Source organism: Sphaeramia orbicularis, unplaced genomic scaffold, assembly GCF_902148855.1.
Source record: "Sphaeramia orbicularis unplaced genomic scaffold, fSphaOr1.1, whole genome shotgun sequence".
NCBI classification, from domain to species: Eukaryota; Metazoa; Chordata; class Actinopteri; order Kurtiformes; family Apogonidae; genus Sphaeramia; species Sphaeramia orbicularis.
Genome location: NW_021941574.1, coordinates 241064 through 260621, shown reverse-complemented (window position 1 = coordinate 260621; position 19558 = coordinate 241064). Strand labels below are relative to the sequence as shown.

General features: G+C 41.5%; 1 protein-coding gene across 3 annotated transcripts in view; it reads right to left on the bottom strand.

Annotated features, from left to right (window-relative positions):
- LOC115416215 (neurofibromin) overlaps window positions 1–19558 on the bottom strand; it is a 205312-nt gene that overhangs the window by 17261 nt on the left and 168493 nt on the right. For all 3 annotated transcript variants that reach the window (XM_030129958.1, XM_030129960.1, XM_030129959.1), the window contains 13 exons: window positions 13397–13676; window positions 13020–13234; window positions 10861–10922; window positions 10628–10769; window positions 8707–8808; window positions 7835–7975; window positions 6999–7125; window positions 6721–6852; window positions 4973–5108; window positions 3699–3859; window positions 3494–3616; window positions 1285–1403; window positions 1090–1190 (listed from right to left, as the gene is read on the bottom strand). In XM_030129958.1, the coding sequence (XP_029985818.1) occupies window positions 1090–1190; window positions 1285–1403; window positions 3494–3616; window positions 3699–3859; window positions 4973–5108; window positions 6721–6852; window positions 6999–7125; window positions 7835–7975; window positions 8707–8808; window positions 10628–10769; window positions 10861–10922; window positions 13020–13234; window positions 13397–13676 (1841 nt within the window). The remainder of the gene's footprint in view (window positions 1–1089; window positions 1191–1284; window positions 1404–3493; window positions 3617–3698; window positions 3860–4972; window positions 5109–6720; window positions 6853–6998; window positions 7126–7834; window positions 7976–8706; window positions 8809–10627; window positions 10770–10860; window positions 10923–13019; window positions 13235–13396; window positions 13677–19558) is intronic.

Here is a 19558-nt window from a genome sequence, read left to right as displayed (position 1 = left end):
GTTCAAGTCCAGGTTTCAGACTCACCTGTTTAGACTGGACCTGTCCCTGTTCAAGTCCAGGTTTCAGACTCACCTGTCAGACTGGTTTTTAACCCTTAGTGCTGAGACACCCTTAGGTTTGAATCTGTGCTCTCTTTTATCACTCTGTGTTGTGTCCTATTGTTTCATGCATATTTATGGTATTTGACTAAACTGTTTCTATCTTATAATTTAATCATGCTTTTAGATGTAAAGCACTTTGGGCTTCTATATGTTGTTGTAAAGTGCTATATAAATAAACACTGATTTTGATTTTTTTTGTATCAGATGAATTAACACATCCAAAACGGCTTTACCCAAGTAGCAGGTCATGAAAAATTATGTGTCAGTCATTTTTCATTTTACTACGACAACAAAAGTACACAGCACACTGGTATCGAATTTACAAGTGGAAAAGCTCATCTTCCTGACGGCACCTGAAGGCCTCAGACGTTCAGTCAAATCAGTTATTCGTAAATCATTTAAAATGTGTGATAAATAATAATTCATATAGTGTTAAAATACATCACAGCTGTAGATAAAAGCACAGAAATTGAAATCAAATTTTTATGATTTTTTTTTTTTAATCGTCCCATTTACTTATAATGGGAGAAATATGTGTGAGGGGTGGGGTTTGTTACCTCTGCCAAGGAGGTTACGTTTTTGCCAGCATTGGTCTGTCTGTCTGTCTGTCTGTCTGTGTGTGTGCCAGATAACTCAAAAAGTTATGGACGGATTTGGATGAAAATTTCAGGAAATGCTGATACTGGCACAAGGAACAAATGATTAAATTTTGGTGGTGATGGGGGGCCGGGGGGACTGATCTGCCTTGGCGGAGGCCTGCCTTCTCGGAGTGCTTTTCTAGTTGTGCCTGGCACCATTTGTTTTGTACAGTTTTAAAAGTGTGAATAAAGGGAGCGAGGTGCTCTATATCCTGAGTCATAAAATTGCGTTTGGCTGTTGAACTCCGTGAACGTACTGGCTGTTTAAAAGATGTAGTGAGAACAGCACAGGCAGCTGAAGACAGGTGAGGGTTCTGATGATTACAACAGAAAATTACTGTCTACTTACACCACTGGAAAAACCTTTGGGAAGACGACGCTAGCTTCAGCCAAGTACTCGTACAGGATCCGCTGGTCAAAGTCGTCAGTGGTGTATTTGACCTGGGTCGCCTGAAAACCAGAGCAGCTCAGATCAGAACTGGTGACCTCAGGGCGGATGAAATCAGCCCCAGAGTTCTGGAAAGAAGCGCTCGTATTTTCTCACCAGCACAGTGAGCAGGAGAGCCTGGATCTTGGGGTCGGTCAGAACCTCCTCATCCAGAAGAACGTTGGACTCTGACACGGACACTTTACGGAGGTGTGAGTTGGCGATCCTCTGAGTCTCTGCAACGCACACATGTATTCATCAAGAACAGAAGGGATTCCAAACACAGACAGCAGTGTTTGGAGGATGACAGATGGATACACAGTTCGTTTAAAATGAAAGAATACTGTAGAATGTATTCATATACAGGGGTTGGACAAAATAATGGAAACACCTTCACCTCAAGATGATAATGCCCCAATCCATACAGCTAGAACTGTTAAAGAATGGCATGAGGAACATTCTAATGAAGTTGAGCATCTGGTATGGCCGGCACAGTCCCCAGACCTCAACATTATTGAGCATTTTCTGTTGGGTTACTGTAGAATTGACTTAGAGTCTGGTTTTGACCAACTCTATATATAAAATGTCAAGAGATAACTTTCTTGTGATCTGGCGCTATATAAATAAAATTTGATTGATTGAGTGATTTAATTGGTTTTCCCCTGTAAGTCGCTTTGGAAAAAAGCGTCTGCCAAATGCGTAAACATAAACATAAACATAAACATTTATGGTCAGTTTTAGAGATTCAAGTAAGACGTCGATTTCCACCGCCATCGTCTCTAAAAGAGTTGGAGGGTATTCTAACTGAAGAATGGCTGAAAATTCCTTTGGAAACAATTCACAAGTTGTATGAATCAATACCTCGGAGAATTGAGGCTGTAATTGCCGCAAAAGGCGGACCTACACCATATTAAATTATATTTTGTTGATTTTTTAAGGTGTTTCCATTATTTTGTCCAACCCCTGTATATATATATATATATATATATATATATATGTATATATAATATGTTTTATATTATATTATATTATATGATGATGAACAACGAACTATGATACACACAGGGTTCCTACAGGTTTCTACAATTTAAATGTCAGACTTTTTCAGACTACTTAGAACAGAATTTAATGTCCATTTCACGGCCATACTGGCACCTGACTCCAAGAATTTAGGAAAATGTATTTATTTACTCCAACGAGCTTCAAACACGGTCCCCTCCACTCCTGTCAACCAGCTGGAGAACGATCTTTTCTCCAACCAGGCATCATTACATTTACACTTCCTCATACTTACTTTTCACTTGCGAGCTATCCCTTAAAGTTCCCAAAGTCAGCTTTTTTGGGCGACATGGACGTGGCTAAAAGCTGCATGTGTGTTGGGCTGAATGCTCTGCAGAGTTAGCGATAACTGGTTCGTAATTTCAATATAAATTGTCGGGTTGGAACAGGTGGAACCAAGTCGACTAACGTTCCTTTCTTTGCAGCTCGGACATTTAACACATTTAAACACAATACAGCTAAGTTCATGGCAACATAACATATCAAATTTAATAGGTTTTAAAGACTTTTTTCAAGTATTAAATGCAGATTTGTACATTCAAGACTTTTAAGACTTTTTAAGACCCTGCATACGATGTAGATCATGTATATAGGCTTGGAGTTATTTTAGATATGTGTAATATTTGGGAGTTATTTTGTGGAGCTGCCATGGGACTTTGTGTCCAGTAGAAAAAGATGGGGTGAGGGAGTACATATGTATTTTTATTTATTAATTTCAACCATGCAAAGAAACAAAATAAAACAAAACAAAGCAAAATAAGACAAAACCAAAATAATATTTAAATGAACAGAGTCTATCTACAAGTACATGCAAGTCTGAATTTTGCAAAAGGATTAGGAAGAAGTTTAAACATATTTAATCCAACCCCACAGCGCTTTTACACTTTTATCATTAACTTAATACAAGAATCAAACAATACATTTTTCAACAGTTTTCTTCAATAATTCCAGCAGATTTATCAATTCAACATTATCCATAAACAAACAGGCCTCATTGTCATTATTAAATACTGGACCTCACAAAAATCAGTTCTGTACATCTTTTTTTTAAAGGGAATTATGTTTGATATTTGTTTTATCTCCACACATAATGCGTTCTACAGTTTTACTGCACAAATGGTGATACGTGGTGGTTGCACTTCATCCCGCTCCTTTTTGAATAGGTTTGTTTTTCTTTCTTAGATTTTCTTTGCTGTTTTTGGTTTTAAATTCAAAATAAACAAACAAATAAACAAACAAACAGAGCCGTCCACAGCAGTCCTCTCACCTATCTCATAGTCGTTCTCCGCGACGCGCCTCATCTTGGGAGGCGTGGTCATCCCAGACTCCATCTCTGGTCTCTTTGGTGCTTTAGAGTCTGATATGAGATGGTCGAAGCTCTTCCTGGTGCCTGGAAACAAACAGACTCATTAACCTTGTGTTTTGACGGATAGCTGGGGATGCAGCCAGCGGTGGGGGGGGGGGTCTCGTACCCAGGAGCTTCTTGGCGTTGGCCTGTGAAGGCTGACCCATGTCCAGGCTCATGGATTTCCGTGTTCGTGGGCTGATCTGGCCCACGGTGGGGTAGTGATGGGCTGATAGGTAGCGATCGGAAACCTGAGGGGACGTCCACGGCTGAGTCTCTCGTAGAGTTCTGACAAAGGGGGGAGGGGGAAAACAAGAACAAGTCAGTCCGATGCCGCGTAAAAGTTTTAGGCCAACATTAGCTTTGTGGTTTTAAGGAACATCACTATGTCTTTCTTTAGCTCTGTATCAAGATACAACAGGAATATACAGAACAGGAGTACATAAGGTACTTACTTTTACTTCATCTGACATGTTTTCAAGTTGACTTTAGTCTAACTTACATTTTAAAACGGGACTCATAGTCTACGTCAGGGCTCTCAAACTCATTTTCTTTCAGGTTCCACATTCAGCCCGATTTGATCTAAAGTGGGTCGGACCAGTAAAATAATAGCATAATAACATATAAATAATGACAACTCCAAATTTTTTTCTTTGTTTCAGTGCAAAAAACACCCCATTAAATTATGAAAATACTTTATTTTAAAAACTATCCAAAAAAAAAACCAAAAAAAAAAGCGCATTACCTGAAAAAACTGAAATTTCTTAAGAAAAATATGTGAAATTTTAACAATATTCTGCCTCAACTTATCATTTCTACATGTGGATTATGGATCAGCTCTACAAAGACACAAAACACTAAACACAGAAAATTGTTAAAATTGTGCTTAATTTTCTTTAGACATTTCAGGTTGTTCATTTTTGTTCAGGTTATTCACATTTTATTGTTACAGGATAGTTTGTAAATGTAAGTATTTTCATAATTTAATGTTATTTTTTGCACTAAAACAAAGACAAAAATTTTAAATTGTCATTATTTATATGCATAACATAATATTATTTTTTTTTCACATCAAACCGAGAAGAAAATATGAAGTCATTAAATTCTGTAGGTTATTCTGTTATTATTTGACTGTCGATCATATTGGTCTGTATGTGGAACCGGAACTAAAATGAGTTCCACAGCCTTGACTGTGGAATTTTTGCACTTTGCAAATTCATCCCAGGGGCCGGACTGGAACCTTTGGCGGGCTGCATTTGGCCCCCGGGCCGCATGTTTGACAGCGCTGGTCTACGTAGTTTGGTTTACATTTATTACTGAGAGCGGCTTAGCTTTAGCTCAGTGTGAGTGTTTTCTTTAAAGTGGATCAAAGTGTGATTGGATGTGGGCAGGGGGTCTGACCTGCAGCTGGGGTCACTGATGTGACTGGAGTATGTGTCCATGGGTACAGGGTCGATGGACAGGTCAGAGATGAGGAGGGACTTCCTGTGTTTGAGGCTGCAGCGACTCCGAACCTCCTCAGACACGGTGAGTAGAGCTGAACCAAACAACACTCTGGTTATGAGGACCGACGGCAACGCAACACACAGCTATGGCACAACACTCCTGAGTGTGGACTAGGACTGACAGTCACAGAGGACAGCAGAAATACTCCCATGTAACCCTTTAGGACTCCCATTAGAACAGGCCGAGATTTATTTGTTGTTTTTGCAATAAAAGTGTCAGAAAATGTCTTTTTAGCCAATTCTTTTGCACCTTTTTTCAGGATTTTCAGGAAGAACTTAACTTTCAATATCTGTCCATTAATTATTATCATATGTAATAAATACTTAAAACAGTGTCTTACTAACGGGAAAAAATAAATAATAAAAAATGACTTGAATTTTTTTCGTATTTATTATGAAAATAACTGTAAATGTTCATAGTGAAACTTTATGAGATTACAGAAATAAACTTTCAACTATTTTCCACATACTCAAACATTTTAGTTTTTCCAGATCATTGTGTGTCCATGGTCGTCTTATTTTTCGTTCTTTCTAATCATTTTGATCCTGTGTGATAGTCTGTGTTCACTTTGTCTAGTTGTAGACAGAAACCCTCATTTCACTGACAAAAACATCCATCATCTGTATTGTGTGTGTGCGTGTATATATTTTGAATTATATATTATAACTAGAAGCACTCGGAGAGCGCAGACCTCCGCCAAGGCTGATCAGTGCCCCCCCCCCCCCCCCCCCCCCCGTGGGCCCCCCCACCCCCGATCACCACCAAAATTTAATCATTTCTTCCTTATCCCATTTCCAACAAACCCTGAAAATTTCATCCAAATCTGTCCATAACTTTTTGAGTTATGCTGCACACTAACGGACAGACAAACAAACAAACAAAGACAAACAAACAAACCCTGGCAAAAACATAACCTCCTTGGCGGAGGTAATTATAAAATATATTTTAAATTAACACGATTAATCCATCATCATGATTAATCTGATTAAAATTCTTAATGTGATTAACCCATCTGGAGCAGAATGACTCTGAAGGTCTCTGCCAGCACATTTCAGACAGTGTGTCTAAAGTAGAGATAGCGTTAACGCACATGAACAAAGGGACAGTGTATCCGCTAGTGACAGGCAGCAGAACCAGCCCATAAAGACACTGAACAGAACGTTGGTCCTCTGGATGGAAAAACGAGGACAAAAAAACAAGACGGAACAGTTGACCCACAGAAAGTATTAGACCCACTCTGCAGGAAGGAGTTGAATATTCACTGAAGCACTTCCACATTCAAATACCACATTAACGGAAAATCTACTTCAGCTAATGTGTGGCCCAGCTCGGACAAACACATTAAGTGCAGATATATTCCCTTCTGTCTTAAGTCTGTTTGTTCATGCAAAATGCAACGCCATTACTACAGATTAATAAAAATGGATGACATTTAATCGTGATTAATTGAAATTAATCCACAGCGACCCAGTGATTAATCTGATTAAAAATTTTAATCATTTGACATACAAATATATATATATATATATATATATATATATATATATATATATATATATATATAAAAACACACCATCCATCCATCCATCCTTAAATCTGTGCAGATATGACGACATCTACAGTGTGTATAAACTTGTACGTACCAGCCAGATAAGCCACGCTCTGTGTGTTGACCTCAAACTTGTCACATTTCAGATTCTTGCTGATCAGAGCCAACAGGGTGTGCAGGATTCTCACTGTTCTGGCCACTGTGGTGGGTGATGGATGTCTGTAACCTGGAGGCACAAAACACACAGATACACTCGAGCATCAAACACTACTGCGCCGCTGGTCTATGGTCACGTAGGGACATGAGTCACAGCGGAGTCCAAACCTAAAACCATCCCTCATGTACAGCTGGAATGGCTGAATACTGACTGACCTTTGAGTAGGTGTCCAACTAATGCAAAGTTGAAGTTGGCACTGAAGTTGAGGCCCACAAAGTGATCCATCTGCTTACAGTGCCATTCTAAGGGACGTCTGATCTCCATGAACACCTCCTCTGGGCTCTGCAGAAGCACAACATGAAGCACATTCAACAACACTCTGCAAATCTAGGTTCAAGGTTCAAGGTTCCTTTATTTATACCCGTGGGTAGATTTATTTTGCAGACATAGTGATTGCATTTGACATTACAACAAAACACACATTCAACCTGTTCGGCGGGTACTTCATCAAATGTCAAGACAAAAAGTGCTCAGTGTTCCACCATTCAACATTATAGCAGCATGGATAAGTGAAAGAATAAAATAAATTAAATCAAATAAATAAAAACAAGATGCAATAAAACACACTAAAAAACCTCAAGAAGATGAAAACAGTCTCCGGGATAAAAACCAGGATAAGAACATAAAATTTAAAAATTAGAAGTCACAATAATAATAAATAGAGCAAAGAAGTAGAATAAATAACTAAAATAAGTAAATAAAGTGCAATGTCACTATTTCTTATTGAGCTCAGTGACGTCTGCTCTGCATACAGTTCGTTTCGTGCAGAAATGGTCATTTTCATGATTTAAACAAGCTGACTATGACTATTACAATGCATTTAAAAAAAGGACAGTTTTTGGCTGATACTGTGAAAGCACAGTGTAAGCAGAATCACAGTGTACACTTGAAGTCCTGCTCTGTTTTCATTCCCTCCACAGCTGATCTACAGAGATGACCTTGTGCTTTCAGGGCTGTGTGGTGCACTGTGACATTTTATGTGCGATGTTACCTTGTCATTGAACACTCGCATCGTATCCAGCGTGTGGAGGTTCTGCTCCAGCAGGGCGGTTCCAGCAGAGTACAGGTTGACTTCATCCAGCTGCAGAACCGCCACCGCCACCCAGAACAAGGCTTTGTGCATGGGAGACTCCTGCAAACGGACACAAGGAGGTCAGTGAACTCATCACACGTAGGGTACCACGGGGGTCAGTGAACTCATCACACACAGGGTACCACGGGGGTCAGTGAACTCATCACACGTTGGGTACCACGGGGGTCAGTGAACTCATCACACGTAGGGTACCACGGGGGTCAGTGAACTCATCACACGTAGGGTACCACGGGGGTCAGTGAACTCATCACACACAGGGTACCACGGGGGTCAGTGAACTCATCACACACAGGGTACCACGGGGGTCAGTGAACTCATGACACGTAGGGTACCACGGGGGTCAGTGAACTCATCACACATAGGGTACCACGGGGTCAGTGAACTCATCACACATAGGGTACCACGGGGGTCAGTGAACTCATCACACACAGGGTACCACGGGGGTCAGTGAACTCATCACACGTAGGGTACCACGGGGGTCAGTGAACTCATCACACGTAGGGTACCACGGGGGTCAGTGAACTCATCACACATAGGGTACCACGGGGGTCAGTGAACTCATCACACACAGGGTACCATGGGCACACTCCACTACAGCACAAATGTACATACGTTTAGAGCCACCAACGGACTCTGCTTCATCCCTATTGTTTCTACACACTAAAGTCTGGGAAACACTAACGTCTGACTGTGGACATAAACAGCTGTAAAAAAAACAAAACAAAGGAAAGCAGAGTTGAAATACAGCCCGGTGTGCAGTGCTGGTATACCTTGCTGAGTAGAGGCTGTAGTTTTGTCAGAGCAATGACTGTGGCTTCTATTAACACTTGGCTGTTGTAATTGTCCGGCCCCTTCAGACAGCTCTCCAAACCCTGTGATGGACACATGAAGGAACAGAAAAGGAGATCATTTACATGACACACATCCCCCATATCACATCAAGTGCATGTGCAACCGCACTGTAAATATGGAAAGAATATTTAATCCTACTTCTAATTCTATATATAAATACCAAATTTCTAATTTTTTTCTTTTTCATTCATTTGTGGTTTTACCTTACCTTACCTTACCTTATCTTAAGTGGGGTACACACTTAAAGAAAATCGGGCTGTTTTTGTCCCAGTTTTCCCCTTTCCCGACCAAAGAATGGCCAACGCCAGATTATTCTATGTTTTATAAGATTGTCCTATCTGATTCTCCTGTGGTCTGAGGAGTGTTCAGAGTGAATTTGTCCCAATAATCGACTGCTAAACAGGTCGGGGTCAACAACCGTAAATATTAAACTTGTTCAATATTTATGACGGCACGTGTCCACTTTTCCAAACCCACACCCACCTGTGCTCATGTACATTAGACCCACAACCTGACCCACCCTGTGCTTAAACACATTGTCTACACTTAACTCACTTTTAAGGGCTTCATTTTTGCCTAAAACACACGTCATCAATAAATCTCTAATGTGTGCTGCTCAATGACATCTGTGGCCGGATGTAAACAGACGCTAACTTCAAAATAAAACCGGATGTGGATCAACCACAGTGAAATTAGATGATCATCATCATTAAATGTCCTGAAATTTATTTTCATCCACAAATTTTTATTTTTTCACTTCCTTGCCCACTACCCACCCACATGTCCTTTAATTTTACCCAGACCCGTACCCACAAAAATTCTTTTTTAACCATCCCCACATGTTTTCTTTTTTTTTTTTTGAGGGGGGTTACCCAATTCAGGACTATGCTCCCGTGTGTGTGTGTTGTGTTTCTTCTTCTTTGTTTTTGTTAGATCACATTTGATCCGGTGAGATTTCTGTCTTGGAGGACTAGATTGTAGATCGGTGGTGGGACAGAATCATTATGTGTGTGGTGTGCTGTGTTGAGAATATCGGAGCACACCAAACAAAGTACGATCAAAACTGTTCAGTGCCTGATTTTGTATCTTCATGTGTGGGGTCTGGAACAGATACAAAATCTCTTCAGATTTAGAAAATCCTTATTTGTGTACCCCACTTTACCTTATCTTACCTTGCCTTACCAGAAAAACACATTTTCAGTCCTCAGTATAATGAAATAAACAACTCTCTCCATATGCTTAAAAGGTACCGATCCGCAGGTGCAGATACTGGGAATAAGACCTGGGCCCTCATGTACAAAGGCTGAGGTCCGACCACTTTTTCTTGATCTCTGGGACGGTGCGCTGCTCTGACCCCGCAGCATTCACCGCCTCACACACACTCTCCCACTCACTCCTCTTTCGTTTTGTGTTGATGCCAGAGGACAGTGTGCCAAAAATAATTGTTTGACGGGCCTCGACTTCGTTAACCAGCGTCTCCAACTCGCAATCTGTGAAATTTCTCTTCTTACCTCTTTTATCCATGGCTTTTTCTCGTTATCTGATCATGCAGAGAGGGGAATCCCACCTGCGGGCCCTATTTATACTGATTTGCATATTTAAATGTGGGTGTGGAGAGGGAGGAGTCAGGTACTCCAACATATGCGGTCAATTCTACGCTGATTGGGATGAATAAAGGAAAAGTGCTTGGATTCGGTCGAACGCTCAGTTTTGTTCTTCTGGATTTTTTTGTGCGTATGGACTTTTCTGGATTTGGGCACACGCCAGGTTTACGTATGAAATCCACGCAAGTCTTTGTACATGAGGCCCCTGGTCTCGGAGTAAGAGGCATGGTCTTACCCGGTCTATGCTGAGCAGGGGGCTGGCCTTGCTGAGGATTCGGATGATCTGTTTGATCTGCCCGTGGCTCACCCTCTTACTGATGCAGCCGAACACCACCAGCGCTCTGGGCTGCAGGGACGGGTTGTACTGGAACGCAAACCTGGACACACAAACACATGAGAACATGTTCCTGACTCTGCGCTGGTGGCAGTAGTACTGCTCTCCTGGAATTGGATGGGGGAGGTTCGTACTTCTGTGCGAGTTCCGTCCACTGGTCCAACCACTTGCAGGATGGGATGTCCCTCATACATGCCTGTGTTAAGACAAGACACAGCAGATGGGTTGACACAATAATAAAGACACAGGCCCTTCCACACACACCTCCTCATTCAGGACACCGACTTACATCCTAATGTCTTTGAAGCTCATGAGACCTTCCAAAATCCTAAAACTCTCCTCCAAACTGCTGTATGTTTTAAGCTTGGGCCTTAGAAGTACAGGTCTTCACAGGTCTGTATATACATCACTGAACATGTGTTATTCACTGGAGTGGACTGAAACAACTCTGCTCACACTTAAAAATGTACATTCGGACCTACAGTGGAGGCACGGATTGACATCATTTATGACATTTTTAAGATGGAAAGAGTTACTTTTGCAATAAGACGACAACAAGGTTTGTTTTTGAAAAGATGGATTAGGTCTGCCACACCAGTTCGACCATCGTTTATCTAAGACTATGTCTTATGTCCATTTCACCCCTTTTTTCCCCTTTTAAACCCTTTTGTATTGATGTTTTCTATTTTATTTATTTATTTTAGTGTCACAAATGTGCACCCCAGCATTCCTGTTCTCGGGAGTTAGTTGTTAATTTTGTATGGTAAATATTCCATCTTTGGTATTGCAGACAGGAACAATCATCCTTATTTGTATTGTCGGTGGAGTCACAGAAGTATCAATGTGAGATTAAATTGTAATTTTCAGATGAATGGATGAGAATGGTGAATTGCTATGTGAATAAATATGTGAACCATGAAAACACCAATAAAAAGAGAATTGAAAACAAAAAAAAAACCAAACAAAAAAAAAACTTACATTCTGGAATTCATATTTTCACCAGGATTATTCTAAATGTGTTCAAATTGTCCATCTTCTGTCTTTGTGCCCATCTACCTCCTATCTCTAAGATGGAATCTATAACATTAACTCGGGGGTGTCAAACTCATTTTAGTTCAGGTTCCACATTCAGCCCAGTATGATCCAAAGTGGTCCAGGCCAGTAAAATAAGAGCAGTGAAAAAAGTACGATTACAAAAAAAATATGAATAACATGAACAACCTGATATGTCTTTAAAAAAACTGCAATTTTAACAATATTCCGCCTGAGTTTATCATTTCCACATTGTACATTACAACTTAAAGATCACAGCAGATCTACAAATACACAAAACATGAATTAACAGGTAGAATATTGATAAAATTGCAAATTACTTCTTTTAAGACATTTCATGTTGTTCATATTTGTTCAGATTATTCATATTTTTTGTGAGAAGACAGTTTGTAAATTTAAACATTTTCATGTAATTTAACTTTATTTGGATGAAAACAAAGAGAAAAATTTATAAGATATTATGATAGTATTCAACTGGTCTGACCTACTTGAGATCACATTGGTATGAATGTGGACCCTGAACTAAAATGATTTTAAAATCCTTCATTGTTAATATGCTCAGTGTCTTTTTTCCATTTCACAAATTCACCCCAGGGGCAGGATTGGTCTCTTTGGACTCAAACCTGGTTTTGACCCACCGGCCGTATGTTTGACCCCTGTGACCTACACAGACTCCTGGTGTTTTACACAGTACTGTATTTTTTAAAGTGTAAGTAAAGTTTTGACAAATAAAATCAAAGTGCACAACTATTAGGTGAGGCATTTTTGAAGATTAGTTTTATTCTTCAACAACTACAATGCTCTCAGTCAATTCAGAATGTTAATAAACCTCAAACCTGAAATATTTAAGTCAATGAACTTGAACTTGTTACTATAGGTGAATTTAAAACTATTTTAAAGGAGCGTGAAATCAATGAGCTTGGTCAATGTAACTGTTTTTAAACTTGCACAAATGATTGTTTTGTCACTATCAGTTGTAAGCTGTTTTTTTTTAATTATATGTTGATTATGTCTTGTCAGAAACTGTGTGTTGTGCTGCTTTTCTTGGCCAGGTCACTCTTGAAAAAGAGATTTACAATCTCAAAGGGGCTTGTTTTTTACCTGGTTAAATAAAGGATATACATAAATGTGTGCACAACTATTGGGCAACTCTTATTCTGTGTCAGTGTTAGCATATTTGACGCCTGTGCATTGACTCATTAGTTGGGACAGAAAATGCTACTTTATTTTGTCTGGTCACCTCCATGATCTCCAGCAGAGCCTCGGTGACCGTCTCCAGGGAGGACAGGGCGAAGGTCTCCCTCTCATAGGAGCCAGGGGAAAAGGAGCGATCGCGATAGCTGGAGCGGAAGGCGATGACGGCGGCGGACTTGACTTTGCTGATGCCGAACAGCAGGTAGAACTTTGGCAGGGAGAACTCTGTCAGACTCAGCCTCAGGACCTGCTTGGTCTCCTCTGGAATCAGGCCACAAAATAATAATAATAATCTTTATTTATTTATTTTATTTATTTTTTATTTTAACAAAACAACAACTCATTGATACGACGGCACGATGACGCGATACGGCACCTGTTTGTTCACACATTTGGAAATAAGAGGCTGGAGGAGGGGCTCACCGCTGAAATTGAGCTGCGAGCAGGTACACAGGGAGTGGATGATGTTGATGACCAAACCGTGGGTGGAGGCCCTGAGGGAGAGCGGCCCGGTGGCCACCAGCAGCGTCACCACGTGGAACAGGTAGGGCAGGTGGGCCGCCACGTCCAGGGAGTTGTTGAACGACAGCATGAGCATGTACCGAGCCAGGATGGCGATGTCGTCCCACATCAGGTGCTGCTCCAGGGTGGGCGTCGGCGACAGGCAGGTTTTATCGATGATTTTACACATACGACCGATCACCTGCAAACAGAAAACAGCAAGGACTGTGAAACACTACACTGGTTTATTATTTCACTCAATCTGTGTACATACTGGACTGCCCCCTCATATTTCACATATGTGTAGAGGTACGAGGAAACACTTATAAAACAATCAGCCAACCAATATTCACCCTGCAACAGAAAGCCATTAGGATCAGACATCAGAAGGGTTACTGTGCACAAACCAATCCACTTTTCATCAGTACAAATATTCTGAAATGACTAGATGTGGTCCACCTCCACAGGGCTGGAGTCATCTATAAGACACACAACAGCCTCCTTCCACCTGCAGACAGGAGCTGTTCTCAGTCAGACAGGCCCAGTCCAACCTGAGGAGGACCAGCATGTCCAAGAAAACAAAGGCCAGGACCAACACAAAAGGCAAATGTAGATCTGGAACTGCAGTAAAACTATGGAATAACCTGGATAAACAATTCAAAACATGCACATCTGTCACTATAGTTAAAGGAGGTTTAAAACTGAGGTATTCAATAAATATTAAGTATTAGGATAAACTAAGCCAATTATCAGCATGAATTGAAGATTTTGCTTAGATTATATCATTTGTTTATAATGGGGGCGGCTGTGGCTCAGTTGGTAGACCGGGTCGTCCAGTGACCGTAGGGTCGGCGGTTCGAATCCTGGCTCCGACTGTCCACATGTCTAAGTGTCCTTGAGCAAGACACTGAACTCAGGCAGCGCCCTGCATGGCAGCAGCCGCCCGCCGGTGTATGAGTGTGTGAATGGGTGAATGTGAGGAACTGTGAAGCACTTTGGGCACCATGAAGGTGGAGAAAATGTGCTGTATATAAGTTCAGTCCATTTGTTTATTTATATTATTGTTTACAACTGCACCATCTTTTTTCTATGGTGCTAGCTGCATTTAATTTACACACATGCTTACTTAAGTTTTCTTTAAGGATCATTCAGCACTGCACTTGTATTATATTGTGAAAACTTCAATAAAAAGATCTTGATAAAAAAAAAAAAAAAACACAACTGCACCATCTTGTTGTCTTGTTTTGTTTCTGCAACTTCCCTTTTTGTAAATAGGGTCGGCATAAATAAGCCATTGCTTCAGCCTATGCCTTTTCGCTTAGGTTTAATATAGAAATCTAAACTGTTTTAAATAAATTCTGGTCGGAAATCTTTGATGTTTTATCAACGGTAACTGGACAGAAAATTGTTCCAAATGTTTTTACTGCTTTGTTTGACGTTGTACCTGCTCCATTTAAATTTACCTCTGCTAACAAAGACATGATTGCATTTCCATCTTTATTGGCCAGGAGGCTTCTGTTGTTAAAGTGGAAATCCTCATCTCCACCAACCTTCTCAAAATGGATCAAGGAAGTACTTTACTTTCTCAAACTGGAAAAAATTAGTTTGTCGTTCGCTGGAGCCTCGAACACTTTTGAAAAGACATGGACTCCTTTTCTGATCTGTGTTAATAGTGCAATCTGTCATGTTTCTCTTAAGTGAGTATTTTGTAACACAGTTTTTTTTCTTTTTTTTTCGTAACATTTAAAGTGGGAATTTTGTACTTCTATTTTGTATTTATTTACTGTTTATTTATTTGTTTATTTTTATCTTTCCTGTGATTTGGAGGGGATGTGTGCCGGGGGGGTTTGTTCCGCTTGTTTGTCTGTGTGTTGGAGTTTTGTATGATACGTCGGCACTATGTTCTTTTTTTTTATATGTTAAAAAATAACAAAAAACAATAAACAGAAGGTTAAAAAAAAGAGAAATCTAAACTGTATGTCTGTATATGTCATGTTCTGTTAATTGGACAAATAAATGACTACTACTAAACTAATTCGTGAGACAGACCTCCTCAAATGTAAGGTGGAGTTAATTATAAGTGCCATTTTAAAGTGATGGTGCAACACAATTTAAGACCCAGTGCTACTTTTGTGGCAGTTCTCAAATGAATTTTTCTCTGTATTCAGCCTTTTCACATGATTTATTATCATTTATTATAATATTATCCTCTGTGTTTTTTAAGTGTATATCACATATTTTCCTATATTTAATTTACTGATCATGTAGATGTTGATTAAAATTCAGATTAAAGTTGAGGGTTATTATACCAGAAAGAGTGAAAACTGAGGAAAAAGTGACTTTTTCAACAAAGATATTAATAACTGAATGTAAAAACAAGTATCTCCATCCACTGTCACTGATCCAACTCCATGGGTTTGACTGGTGAATCAATGTTGTAGAAGATGACGGTGTTTCCATGGTAACTACGGAGCCTCTGAACGTCCAAATATGGTCATATCTGATGACCATGAAAAGATGAACTGTATTTGAAACCAATTATTGAGATGGATTGATAGGATTAGTGGATCAACAGGAATTAAACAGTTTAGATCAGTAGATGCTTTAGGACACCGGTGGCTGTTTGGGTCTTTCTGGGTTCATTTAGGTTCAAGATCAAGAATGTATTAGTCCTGAGGGGCAATTCTCTGTGAAACCAGGAGTAAAAAACAGACAAAATACACCACACAATTCATAAAAGCATGGTCCAGACAATTCATAAATACACTATTTTAATTATTAAGTGCTACGTAAATGCTAATAGCTATGGGAACAAAGGCGTTTTTATGTCTGTTTGTCCTACATTTAGACGAAACCTTCATCCTGACAAGAGCAGCTTGAGCTCAGAGTTGAGAAAGTGTTTGGGTTTCATTAGGATCTGCTCTGGTTCTATTAGGATCTGCTCTGGGTTCATTAGGATCTGCTCTGGGTTCATCAGGATCTGCTCTGGGTTCATTAGGATCTGCTCTGGGTTCATTAGGATCTGCTCTGGGTTCATCAGGATCTGCTCTGGGTTCATCAGGATCTGCTCTGGGTTCATTAGGATCTGCTCTGGGTTCATTAGGATCTGCTCTGGGTTCATTAGGATCTGCTCTGGGTTCATTAGGATCTGCTCTGGGTTCATTAGGACCTGCTCTGGGTTCATTAGGACCTGCCCTGGGTTCATTACGATCTGCTCTGGGTTCATTAGGATCTGCTCTGGTTCTATTAGGATCTGCTCTGGGTTCATTAGGATCTGCTCTGGTTCCATCAGGATCTGCTCTGGGTTCATTAGGATCTGCTCTGGTTCCATCAGGATCTGCTCTGGGTTCATTAGGATCTGCTCTGGGTTCATTAGGATCTGCTCTGGTTCCATCAGGATCTGCTCTGGGTTCATTAGGATCTGCTCTGGTTCTATTAGGATCTGCTCTGGGTTCATTAGGATCTGCTCTGGTTCAATTAGGATCTCCTCTGGGTTCATTAGGATCTGCTCTGGTTCCATCAGGATCTGCTCTGGGTTCATTAGGATCTGCTCTGGGTTCATTAGGATCTGCTCTGGTTCCATCAGGATCTGCTCTGGGTTCATTAGGATCTGCTCTGGGTTCATTAGGATCTGCTCTGGGTTCATTAGGACCTGCTCTGGGTTCATTAGGATCTGGGTTCATTAGGACCTGCTCTGGGTTCATTAGGATCTGCTCTGGGTTCATTAGGACCTGCTCTGGGTTCATCAGGATCTGCTCTGGGTTCATTAGGACCTGCTCTGGGTTCATTAGGATCTGCTCTGGGTTCATTAGGACCTGCTCTGGGTTCATCAGGATCTGCTCTGGGTTCATTAGGACCTGCTCTGGGTTCATTAGGACCTGCCCTGGGTTCATTACGATCTGCTCTGGGTTAATTAGGACCTGCTCTGGGTTCATCAGGATCTGCTCTGGGTTCATCAGGATCTGCTCTGGGTTCATTAGGATCTGCTCTGGGTTCATTAGGACCTGCTCTGGGTTCATCAGGATCTGCTCTGGGTTCATTAGGATCTGCTCTGGGTTCATTAGGATCTGCTCTGGGTTCATCAGGATCTGCTCTGGGTTCATTAGGATCTGCTCTGGGTTCATCAGGATCTGCTCTGGGTTCATCAGGATCTGCTCTGGGTTCATCAGGATCTGCTCTGGGTTCATTAGGATCTGCTCTGGGTTCATCAGGATCTGCTCTGGGTTCATTAGGATCTGCTCTGGTTCCATCAGGATCTGCTCTGGGTTCATTAGGATCTGCTATGGGTTCATTAGGATCTGCTCTGGTTCCATCAGGATCTGCTCTGGGTTCATTAGGATCTGCTCTGGTTCTATTAGGATCTGCTCTGGGTTCATTAGGATCTGCTCTGGTTCTATTAGGATCTGCTCTGGGTTCATTAGGATCTGCTCTGGGTTCATTAGGATCTGCTCTGGTTCTATTAGGATCTGCTCTGGGTTCATTAGGATCTGCTCTGGTTCTATTAGGATCTCCTCTGGGTTCATTAGGATCTGCTCTGGTTCCATCAGGATCTGCTCTGGGTTCATTAGGATCTGCTCTGGTTCTATTAGGATCTGCTCTGGGTTCATTAGGATCTGCTCTGGTTCTATTAGGATCTCCTCTGGGTTCATTAGGATCTGCTCTGGTTCCATCAGGATCTGCTCTGGGTTCATTAGGATCTGCTCTGGGTTCATTAGGATCTGCTCTGGTTCCATCAGGATCTGCTCTGGGTTCATTAGGATCTGCTCTGGGTTCATTAGGATCTGCTCTGGGTTCATTAGGACCTGCTCTGGATTCATTAGGATCTGGGTTCATTAGGACCTGCTCTGGGTTCATTAGGATCTGCTCTGGGTTCATTAGGACCTGCTCTGGGTTCATCAGGATCTGCTCTGGGTTCATTAGGATCTGCTCTGGGTTCATTAGGATCTGCTCTGGGTTCATTAGGATCTGCTCTGGGTTCATTAGGACCTGCTCTGGGTTCATTACGATCTGCTCTGGGTTCATTAGGACCTGGTCTGGGTTCATTAGGATCTGCTCTGGGTTCATCAGGATCTGCTCTGGGTTCATTAGGACCTGCTCTGGGTTCATTAGGATCTGCTCTGGGTTCATCAGGATCTGCTGTGGGTTCATTAGGATCTGCTCTGGGTTCATTAGGATCTGCTCTGGGTTCATTAGGATCTGCTCTGGGTTCATTAGGACCTGCTCTGGGTTCATTAGGATCTGCTCTGGGTTCATCAGGATCTGCTCTGGGTTCATTAGGATCTGCTCTGGGTTCATTAGGATCTGCTCTGGGTTCATTAGGATCTGCTCTGGGTTCATCAGGATCTGCTCTGGGTTCATTAGGATCTGCTCTGGGTTCATTAGGATCTGCTCTGGGTTCATCAGGATCTGCTCTGGGTTCATCAGGATCTGCTCTGGGTTCATTGGGGGGTGCTGCTGATCTGCCTTGGTGGAGGTCTGCCATCTCAGTGCTTTTCTAGTTCCTATTTTTTTCTATCCTTCTTAAATCCTCTTGGCGTTCAGTGTGGATGCCAAAGTCAGATGTTCATTGTACTGAAACCTGTCTTCACTGTACACATGACGATAAAACGCTTTGAATCTTGAGCCTTGGGAAACTGCGTGTTTTCAATATGAGTCAATAAATGTTTTGGGTAAAACACAAAAGAAAATAACATGTATTCAGCTCTGGGGTGCCACTGAGTTCAAGAGGAGCAGACAAGACTCCTTTGTGTTGGGAGTCGTGTCCTGCCATGACATCAGAGCGCTCATGTGGACAACAGCCACGTCCAGACTCAGGTGAAGCCTCAGCGCCGTGCACACGTTCCCTGTTCACACGTTCCCTGTTCACACGGTTGGGTTGTGGACAACACCTTCACACACTACACACAGGCAGACAGGGCTCAGAGCTCCAACTGGAACAGTGATGGGCTTTTCTTAGGCCTGGGCTTTTCTTAGGCCTGGCCTGTGCACAATGGAGCGCATTGAGCGTGTGCTGCTGCGCCATAATCGGAGCCAGGGCCTGGCTTTTCTATTGTGTGTCTGTGTGTTGGGTTTGTTTGTCTGAGC